General features: G+C 32.1%; 1 protein-coding gene across 1 annotated transcript; it reads right to left on the minus strand.

Moving 5' to 3' along the window:
* Positions 1 to 2798: 2798 nt before the first annotated feature.
* On the minus strand, positions 2799 to 11374 carry LOC130825308 (uncharacterized). Its single transcript, XM_057690466.1, has 11 exons — positions 11053 to 11374; positions 9693 to 9883; positions 9534 to 9594; positions 9402 to 9450; positions 8994 to 9048; positions 8829 to 8916; positions 7666 to 7784; positions 7205 to 7330; positions 6144 to 6237; positions 5226 to 5380; positions 2799 to 3435 (listed from the first exon to the last, which is right to left on the minus strand). Exons 1-11 carry the CDS (start codon positions 11228 to 11230, stop codon positions 3376 to 3378), a joined length of 1176 nt encoding a protein of 391 aa, XP_057546449.1. The 5' UTR covers positions 11231 to 11374; the 3' UTR covers positions 2799 to 3375.
* Between the last annotated feature and the right edge of the window lie 403 nt (positions 11375 to 11777).

An 11777-nucleotide genomic window follows, 5' to 3' on the forward strand; every position in this document is an offset into this window, starting at 1 on the left:
TCTAAAAATACTAGAATTTATTTAAGGTGCAGAACAAGATTTAGACATCTTTATTATTTTCCAATATGATTCCTATATTATTTCCAAACTGAAATGTGACTAAAATGTTATTCAGTATCATTTTTCAATATTATTTCCAAAATAAAAAAATAATATTTTAATATAGCAAAATTATGTTCCAAATTTGTTAAATAGCTGTAGAATAATATTGTTCCTAAATTTATAGACCAGTATAAATTTTGTAATAATATTGTGAAATCTGTAGAATAATGTGACTAAAATGTTAATCAGTATCATTTTTCAATATCATTTCCAAAATAAAAAATTAATATTTTAATATAGAAAAATTATTTTCCAAATTTGTTTAATAGCTGCAGAATAATATTGTTCATAAATTTATAGACCAGTATAAATTTTTGAATAATATTGTAAAATCTGATTAGATTTATTTGATTGATTAATTACAAAAGATTTTAAAACTTTACCTTATTTACTACTAACTTTTTGGCATATACAATCATCTAAAATATGTAATATCTTTTAATTATAATGGATAATTATCGAATAACATATTAATTATTTATGTAAAATATTAATTCTCATTAAAATAAATTTGTAATAAATTAAGAAAAGAAAATAATTTTTAAAGTTTTTCATAGATAATCCTGTATATTACTTACATGGCTATATTAAAAAACTGCACAAATTAAATAGATTACACGTTTATTATTTAAGTAAATAATAATTAATAATTAGGATAAGATATTGGTGAAATAAATTTCAAATGATAATTTTATCACCTATGTTTGACAAGTTTATAATACATAAATACTTAAATTAAGTTATATGTTAATTATTATAGTAAAAATTATGTTCTTTAGGCTTATAATATATTTTAAGGTTTTACAAAGACATTGAACATTTAAATTATTTTTATATTACTTTATATGTGTAGAAATTTTTTATTATTTTATGTAATTACTTATAAACTATACTCCCTCTTATTTATCCTTAAGTGTCTCATTTCCTTATTTGGTCAAGTCACCCTAAATCTCTCATTTCTATTTTGGGTATGTTACCTTTACTAATTTACCCCTATTAAACTTAGCTTTTTCACACTTTTATACATATTAACCCCATTCACCCCTATAAAAATTTTAAAAACACTATACTTTTTTCTTTCACATGTGGTTCCATTTAACCACCTATAAAATGGTGAAAAGTCAAATAGGACACATTGGGTGAATAGAAGAGAGTATTATTTAGTGCATAATTTTATAATTATGTTTTATATAGTAATATATTAATAATATGAATCTCAATTTAATAGTAATACTTTTACGGTTTTTAAAACAAATAAATTTGTAGTTTTAATATACTTAAGAAATTAAAAGTCATATAATAACTTAATTACACATATAAGATTACTAATTTTATATTCAAATAATTTATCTAGTATTAGTTATTATAATCCTAAAAGAAAATATAATTTTAAGTGGTTGAATAAACATAATTTTATGATCTAAAATCTGACCCAACAAATTTAATCTCATTTGTGATTCCTTTTTCATTCAATGCACTAACTATTTTAGTGTTTAAAATATTTCATAATTATAATTAAAATTAAAGTTCCTTATTTGTGTGGAGTTTTTAAGCCTATTTGGCAAATGACTGTTAATTAGCTAAATTTGTTTGCTAGTTTAACTAGCTAAAAATATTAGTTAATAAACCTGTTGTTTGACCTAGTTAATCAAGCCAACACGTTGAAGATGTTTGGTTTATATTATTTATTGGATATTGATTGTTTATTGGAAAGAAATTAAGTCAAAGGCAATGAAAAAACTATTATGAGTCCTCTTTGATTTAGCTTAAAATCATTTATTTTTAGTTTTTTGATCAGTCAAAAAGCCAAAAGTAAAAAGCCTAATTGTTAAATATTTTGTCATTTTATTTCTAGGTGATGAAAAAGGAAAAAAGGGAAATCAATCCTCTCATCTCAAGGTTAAAGTATTTACCTTAGTGAAAAATAGGCGAAATATTTTCCCCCTCTTTCAAAATATTTTCCGTATAAATTTAGATGTACCTACCTTTTAATCTATTAAAATATTTACCTTCTAAGCTAAAAAAACCAAAAAGGGTAAATCAAAGTGTATGGATGGAAGTAGAAAAGCTCAATGATTTAGGTTTGCTTGTAAATGGTAATAACTAAAGAAGAAATTCAGTGGCAACCTCTCCTTTTCAATCTCAAACACAATAACAAGTACCAAAGGAGATAATGATACTAATAATTATGATAATGACATTGCTATCACTATTATAAATAGGCCCAACAAGCCACAATTGTTCATCCTCCAACTTTTTTTTTTGTTTGCCCTTAATCTTGACTAACTTGTTTTCCTCTTTTTCTTCTTAATGATCCTCTTTTGTGAGTAAAACAAATGCATCTTTTAGATTTAAATGCCCTTGGATTCTAATTAACAATAATAGTAATGACATGATTATGTTCTTGATTAACAAGGATGTTTGTTAAATAATTGTACTTTTAGTGTTCATTGAAAGACAACATATATTGTTAGTTGCTTTTGGTAATAGTGTATTGGACATCTTTCACTAATCTTCATTATTATTGATGTGGATTTGATATTTTTGAGATGTTGTTTAGAGTACATTGATTTAAAGTGCCTTTGTATTGTGGTACTCCCTCCTATTCGTTCTACTATTCTTCGTTCTACTATTCTTCTTTCCTTATTAGGTAAGTTCACCTTAGTTGTCCCATTTCTTTTTTTGACATTGATTTTTTTACCAAAATTATCCTCATTTTCCATGTGTTATTTCGAAAATACCCTCACTTACCTAACTAAACTAATATAATTAATTTACTAACTCTAATTAACCCTTTAACTATTCCTCCCTTTTAAATCTACCCCCTCATTACTTCACTGACTTAGTGAAACCCTAACTTTTCAAGTTCTTCATCACGGAAAAAGAATAATATAGGACTACATACATAACCCACTTCTAGCTCGCTCTAATTATAATATATAGAGGGTCTGTTTAAAACCCGCATAATAAAAAGTTAGAATCCCATCTTCAAGAGTCCCTTTATTATCCATCTTTCTAAAACTTATGAAGGAACATACAGCTCAAAAAACATAGTTTGAATTCAACAAGAACAAAGTGATCAAAAACATGAGCAAATTCTTAGAATGCTACTTATTTACATACTATTTACTTTTCAAGATTCAGATTAAGAACACAACAAGAAACAATGGTACAAATTGACACAGTTTTCATAAATACTGAAGCATAAATATGTAAACTACCACACAAACTATAAGACAATAGTGGATTTGGCGGTGTATCCATCGAAAGCGTTTAGTGCCTCCATCTCTTAGAATGACCTTCCTCCATGTATGGTTCCAGAAACCCTATGAACTGATTACAAACAAGAAATTCAATCAAAACAAGCAAAACAGCATAAAAATTTATGTATTATCTTGCTGTAAGAACTGAATTATTTTCATCGTCTTCATTAAACAAAGCAAAACTTATTTTTATCGGAATAAGACTAACAAAAGAAGATCAAAATGCAAAAAAGGGAAAACATCCAAATCCCAATCTTTAAATTTTCCTATACTATGCCCCCATGTATAGTGAAAGTATCATGTTGCAATATCCTTTCTTGTTCTTCACTCTGAAAATTGTTTTGGCATAATCAACTGAGAAAAGCTGACTAAAGGGATACATAATTTGTTTAAGGAGCTACTCGTGTTTGTTGAGTTCGAGAATTTCTAGATATCTACGACAATGCCACTGAAAACATGTACCCTCGATGACTGAAATGTACCATGAAGAGAGAAATACATCGCCACACACATGTCTTTACATCATATATGACCCACAACTAAATTATTTCACTAGCACTATGTTTGGATAGCAAATTAGCAAAGAAAAAAAGAAAGGAGAAGGGAAAGAAAGGACACAAATGGGTTAAGAAGGGAGAAAGCACATTGTTTGTTTAGAAGGGAAGGGAAAAGAAAGGAAAATGAGTATTTTCCCTCTTAAATCTTTTCACTTTAAGAGAGAATGTATTCTTAATAAAAATTGTTCGTGTTTTCCCTCCAAATTCCTCCCTTCCGAATCCCTCCCCTTCCATTTTGTTATCTAAACAAGGAATTATCCATCCTTCCAAATTTCTCCGCTTCCTTTCCCTCCTGATCTCTATCCAAATACAGTGTAAGGGTGTGTTTGGTATGCATTTTTTGGATCAAGTAAGGGAAACGGATAAGCAAATCCATTACTTTGCATTTGTTAAGATAATTAGGTAATCATTTCCGTTTCCTTATGGTAATTGATTCCTCCAATTTGTTTCCACTCTCAAAGCTTCGGTATACCAAATAACTAACAACAAAAACCCTTATCATTTCCTTTACCCCTGCTTAAGAGTTCCCTTTCCATTCCCTTTCCACTTTTTATACCAAACACCCCATAAGAGTATATTTGTCATAATCTCTCTTTAATCTTGAGTCTTGACCTAGCTTCAAATTCTTCTGCTTCATAGTCTCTATTATAGACAAATTTATTAATCCTTTGCAAAAAGTCCTCATCACTACTGACTTAACATATACCTTTCTTTCAACTTTATCATTATACGTCGAATACAAAATTCATATACAAACTTGTCAAACACTTAGCAAGCGTGATTCTCACAACTGAGTCTAGGTTTCTTATAATAGAGGTAAGTTGTTTACCTCCCATGGCCTTAGGAAAAGCCTCAAATAACTAAGTATTTGAAGAAACATACGCCTTACTTATCATACCAATTGCAAAACTGACCCTTTTTTGTAACAAAAGTAAGGTCATTTGATTTACAATCATTAAATAACAATCATTAAAAGCTGGTATTCTAACATATTAGTCGTTGTTATATTTTTTCAAAGTGTATTAGTTGATATATTTTATTGAAAACTTGAATTACTATGATAAAATGGAGCAACATCACAACAGTTAGCAATTGCGACGACATCCATGATTTTTTTAATGATTTTGCTGTAAGTATCGAACATAGGTTTGCATCTAGGAGTTAAGAATCAACTACTTAATGATAAAATTGTTTATCTACGTTAAAACCATAATTAAAAAAACCTACATTAGCTTCCTTCAATGGACAATCAAATTGTAAATATCTACTCACCTCATAGAAAACAAATGCATGTTAACATTACCTTAGCTCCATCTTTGGACCATCGAGCACCATAACCATCAGAAATTCTTATTTCAAATACACTTCCATGTGGTTGAACAATATATACATTCATCCATCGACAACGACTAATGATGCGGGTTATGACCTCAACAGCGAGCTGATTCTTGATGGAATCTGTCAGAAAGAAAAAACTAAATCATGGACTAATTCTTTAAGACAAGATGTTAAGAAATATTCCACAGCACTAGCCAGGAAGAAATCTTCTAGGATAACTAAATTCTGAGTTCCATGGTTGCAACTTGCATCCTTGAATTAACGGTTCGTGGTTTGGGCCGGTTCGGAACTTGTCGTAGACGATTCCTGTTCCGGGAAGGCTCTTAGGCGGTTCGGTTTCGGGTAACCCACCCAGTGGCCATCACTACCCACATCCAACCCCTGGCTTCTTTAAAAGATTTGCTAGTTACTAAACATCGTCAGCACCCTGTTACTTGAATTTTTTACGGAACCAAATATTCATAGTTCTTTCATTTAAATTATAATATAATTACTAAAGTAAATAATTCATTATACCATGTGCGCTTCATATACAAGTGAAGCAAATGGCTCATTAATAGACTAAATATGGTGACTGCAATCATGGATCAACCACAAGTAATACTATTAAGTTGTGTACATCTCGCCCTCTCGTCTTCACCCATTAGTTGCATTACAACAATGTAATGTTTCAGCATCTTATTGTCTTTCAAGTAAAGGAAATGTCCAAGACTGCTCTAACTATCGAGAAATAAGACTCATGAGCCATACTACAACGTTGGAAAGAGTAATAGAGATACGTATGAGGAGAAGTACCTTCATATTAGAGAATCAATTTAAATTTATACTAAGGAGATCTACAATGAAAGCAATTCATCATATGAGACAAATGAGGGAGTATTACCATTTCCTTCAACGTTTCCCCAAAATCTATCACTGCATCTATTGACATGCTTGGTCAATGCTCTAGCCCCTGCAGTCAAGGTACTTCCTTTAATCTAGAGCCAACAAGAAATAAATTATATGAAATGAGCATAAGAATGTAAAGGTAGAGAATATATTTAGACATTTTACAAATACAATCGTAGTCACTTGTAAAAGTGTAATGAAGATTATGGAATCTCAATTTGTTAAGCAGAAAACGAATCTTGCTCAGCTAACCATACATAAAATAATTATTGGATTTCCAAACTAGTTCTATATGGAATTAAGTACAAACGTAAGATGATCAATGATTTGATACATCAAGGTAAAATATAAAATCAATAAACCTTTTCCTACTTCTTTCTTTTTTTGTTTTGGAAGGGCGAAAATTGAGGAAATACTCATAGCATGAAGTCAGAACAATGCTCTCTCCCCTTACATGTGCGATCACCAATTACTTTACAAGAACATTTATTAATGAAAGAAAGTGGTATGAAAAAAAAATTTGGAGAGGGAAGCACAGTTTCACTAAAGCAACAAAACGGGGACAAAACTATCATTAGATAAACCCTATATAAAACCAAGGACCTTCAGCTCCTATATACACAATTGGAGTGTTTGACAATTGGCCGTTAGTTGGCTTATTTGAACAGCTGGAAATGTAGGCTTTTTTTGGCTTTTAAGCCAGCTGAAAAAGCCAGCTGTTTATGGAGAAGTTCGGTAAATTTAAGTATTGGTTGTCGGTTGTTTATTAAAGAATATGTGGGTCAATAAGCCAAAAGTCAACCAAAAAAGCTAACTAGAGTAGTATTTTTATTTTGGCTTAAAGCCATCTTTTCTGCTGACTTAAAAACCATGTACCAAACATGTTTCTTGGCTGTTTGACCGACCGGCAAGCCAAAATCCAAAAGCTAACCAAAAACCTAAGCAAAAAGCCATGAACCAAACGCTCCCAATTAATATCTCTATCACCTATACACTCCTTTTTATACACACATGTCATGAATGAAAACAAAAGGCCACACAATTTTTTTTCCATACATTTGAATTATGCACCGATGCAAATGATGAGAAGAGGACTGATCTTGGAGGTGGAAGTGCCTCTGGAATTGTTCCTACAGTTTGCTTAAGCCCTAGGAAGCTCTGGATGCCCCTATAACCAAGGCCCTGCTCAAATATTAAAAAAAGGGTAATGATCAACTTTCTCATATTAGAGATCCCACATAGTCATACTTATGTTTAATCCCTATACCATAATGTATTTGTGCACTGTGACTATATCCATACTTACAGTAAATAAGTTGCTGATAACAATCAAGCCATTCAAGAATTCTTGATGCAATAATGTTTTGATGTCCAGTGCATGTTAGATCTTTTGATTTTTTTTCAAGCTTTTTGGGGAGGGAACATTGAACTCCATGGCACAGTTGTCTTTAGGTATGAGCATTGAGCCAAGAGGAAAATAAGAGGGAAAAAAGAATCAAGACGTAAAAGAAACTTACTGAAACAATGTCACATAAGACAATGTAAGGCTGAGAATCTGGTTTGCCAACACATATTGCAAGCATACCATTTAACTGTTCCTTTTCCTTAGTGTAGAACTTCCTGTAGATTTTCTCACCTGAAAGGGAATCTCCAACAATCAGTTCATATCTATACAATTAATCAAAAAGGAAACGTGTGGTCATAACATCAGCAATACCACTAGTAACTCCAAGAAAGAGGGGACCATTCACTTTTTTGCTGGTTTTTCTTACAAAGGTTTACAAGAAGCTTAACTGCTTAAGCCTTCTCGAGACTACTTCCAAACAAGTTTAAGGTCCTCAGAGTCACACCACAATGTTAATATACCTACTTTTCTGTGCTCTTCATTTTATTTTCTAGTACACATATTTTTAGGTGCCGTAATCACAGGCCAGAGACCCAACACATACAAACTCCATTTCCATCCCCTCCCCACATCGTCAACACCAAATGAAAAATACAAGCTTTCCACTCACCCTAATAAATTTAGAATTAAAACAACATAACTAAAAATAATCTTCTAGAGAATTCTTGATGGAAGGCCTTGTTCCATACCAAACACAAGCCCAAGGTTGGAGGTTCTTAGTGGGTTCAGAGTTCAAGTTGTTGTGAAGCTTTAGAGTCCCTTGGTTCTCAAGCTTGCACGTTTAGACTCGATTTTAATGTGGTCTTGAGCGTAAGGGGAAAAGAGAGTCCCAATCATGTGGGTATTTTCCCAACTTGAAAGAGAAGGGGGACTATGTTGAAAATGGTTCGGTGACAAGTTCAAAGAGAAAGAAGAAAATTGCCTCATGTGATTAAATTAGGAAGAGGAAAAGTGGTTTATAACGTATCTCGCAAATTAGCACCAAAACCAACTAGTTTAAGCATTAGGCTATAACGTGCTATGCTCGTTGGTGCTACACTCTTACCAGTCTCCCTATTTGTTTCCATGTAATGTTTGTGAAAAATACTTAAAAACAACATCCTTAGTTTCAGTTGTCACTAACAAGTGGAAAGTTCCACAGCAACTCTCACACTAATTGTTTTTCCTCATTTGGTTCTCAGTTCTAGTCCTTCCGTTCCAGCTTTTTAAACCAATAAGTTTACCTTATGGTAGCCGTCAATGAAAAACATTCAACTTAATACAAAGACCAATTACCTTCTTCAATGGTTCCTACTCCTGGAAGCACGTGCTCTAAATTTTCAGAGCCCAACATCTCTAAGAATGATGAATAATGGCGAACATCCTGGGAATAATCACATGTTATGGTATAGATTTATAAATTTGGCTCCACACTTGAAGATGTCTCACGTACGTCAATACCTGAACTTCAAGCATCAAGCACTTGTTGAAGAAAATTATATCCCCTGGTTGAATACTATAAATAAAAGAAGTTCGATCAAGCAAAATATCAAATGCCAGAAAACTTGAAAATATAGGAAAAGCAATTGACATGTGAAGTACAATTACATATCAATATGGTTAGTTTTTGTTCAATCTACATTATAACCAGTGTCACATGATTCGCTAATCTCTTCGAGAATTGCAAATTGAAAAGAGCGAATTATGGTCGGTTTTGGGCTATTCTTGGGAAATTTTGATCGAATCGCGAATTCAAGAAGTGAATTAGCTAACGAATTATGTTACACTGATTATAACTTTCGCACTTTTGTGATATATTTAGTTTAATCATGCCTTTTAAAGAGTAAACAAAAGAAACAAGCCATTTACCGATTGTAGTTTCCTACTGCACACCTTCCTTCAACTGTTTTCATGCCATCTGTATGAAGATCAAATTCATCAGATCAAACTATGGGTCAGAACAATGCAGATTAATGGACTTCTATCGGAGCATCGATATACCTTTCAACTGTGTAAAATATGGCTCCTGAACATGAAGTTCAAATTTGATGCTCTTCAACATCTAGACAAAGTAAATTTAATCAAAAAAAACTAAAAATTAACCCATTTAGACTGATTCTAGTATATATCAAACAAAATCATCTCTGGTTAACAACTTACATTTACCAATTGAGACCCCTTTTGTGAAATTAACTTATTCCAATTATCTTTCGTCTCTTTGAAAGACTGATCCTCACACAATGGTGGCACATCCTCACTTGTCGAAAGGAATGATCCAGAAACTATCCATTGTTCCAAAGCAGAAGCTAAAAGCTTGTATAAAGGATATGGTGGCACCCCTTCAGTAAAATCTGCATCAACCCGATCATATGCAATGAGCCAATGAAATACCCAGTTTGTTTATCATCATACCCCGTCACGCTTATAGAAGCTATAATCAAGATTGGATCATAACAAGCATACCCTTAACATAAATAATGAGGTTGCGATCGGTGAAACCTTGAACTCCATACACAACACAAATAGCTTGACAAGGAAAAATACCCAATTTATTATGGAAAAATTACCCACAATAATCCAATCATTTACTGATTTTCCTGTAATAATCTAACTTTTGATTAAACATGAATAATCCCATCCCAACTATAAGAAGTGTTTGCTCTTACCTCGTTGTTGCTCAAAATAAACAAGTAAATATAAAATTAAATTATAAAATTATTTAAAAGTGTTAAAAATTAAAAAGCTAAATCAAGTAAGGTTATTTTTTTATTTTAATTTTTAATATTTTTGATTTTTGATTTTTATTTTTTTATAACAATGTTCATGGTAAATAACCCTAAATTAGTGTTATTTATGGTTAATCAAAAGTTGTAGGAAAATCAATAAAAGATTGAATTATTCTAGTTAATTTTACCATTTATTATTGAATGTAATTTAGTGAACAAAGCAAAAGAAAACTATTAACAGACGGTGGTGTGTGGTGCTGTGTGTGCACTGCTGTGGCTGCTGTTGTGTGTGCATACCATGCCCTCTGCTGTACTTGTCTTCTGATTATTCTCTGCTGCTCCTTTAATATTCCTCTTGTCCTTTGTGGTCCCATGTACATATAATAAATGGTGTATTGGTGTGCCATGATCGGGGAGCCCTTGTGCTCACTCACTATATATATGTAATGCTTGTCAATCAAGCAGGGACACATTTGAATGAATGAAATACTATCCATTCCATGTCTAATTTGAACACTCATCAAAAACCCTTTCAAGCATATAAAAATTCTATGTTCATGAATTTCATGGTCACAAATTATGCAACCGGAGTACTTTAACAGTCACCACACTCGATTTGAGCAACCCAGGACTCTCAAGTATCAAGTTCAACTACCAAAATGGAAGGGTGACCCGTGACCCAACAGCAAAATACACGCCCAATTTTGATAATACACGCCCAATTTTGATGACCCAATTGAATTTGAGGCTAAATATACAGGGATTACCAAACAAAGAAAGATTGGAGTGATTACCAGTATGATTGCCAATGTCATCATGTTTTAGAAGTCCAGAACAGAAGTCAGCAGATAAGTTAAGGTCGAAGCCAAGGGTGCCATTGATGGAAGATTGAAGAACAAATTTGAGAAGATCATGGAGGCAGTTGCTGAGTTGAACAGGAGACACCCATGGAGAAACAATTTTTTCGTCCATCTTCCTTCCAGAAGTTCCCGATCCGCTTTCTCTACATAGACAAAATGGGCATTTTTTCCTTTCACACCCAAAATGATGGCCACCGGGCGGATTACTCACAACCGAATGGGTCCCAAACCGGCAAGAAGCTGTGGTCAGGTTGGATTATAAGGTTCTACGGGGGAGCAGACCAACTGGGCATGTTTGTTTTCTTGGACATAAACCACATATCGGTTGTTAAGTAACTCTATATTGTGGTTATTAAAATTTGCTATTGAAATATAAGTTTGACTTTTCACCATGGTTAAAAGCTAACTCATCACACTAATTAACTATTTAGAAAATTCATTATTAATTTTTGTATGATTATAATTAAAAGGCATATTTTCGTCGGACATTTGCATTGTCCCACCAACCTTCAGTGTTTCTTTGCTAAATGTTTATTGAAAGATCTTGTACCACTACTTAACACGTATACACAAACAATTGAATTTTATGTACATTCTTAATTTACATAATATAATAATATTTGCAAAACTTTAAAGTATTTATCTTTGCTGAAAGTGCA

The sequence above is a fragment of the Amaranthus tricolor genome, chromosome 10 (genome assembly GCF_026212465.1).
Source record: "Amaranthus tricolor cultivar Red isolate AtriRed21 chromosome 10, ASM2621246v1, whole genome shotgun sequence".
NCBI lineage: Eukaryota > Viridiplantae > Streptophyta > Magnoliopsida > Caryophyllales > Amaranthaceae > Amaranthus > Amaranthus tricolor.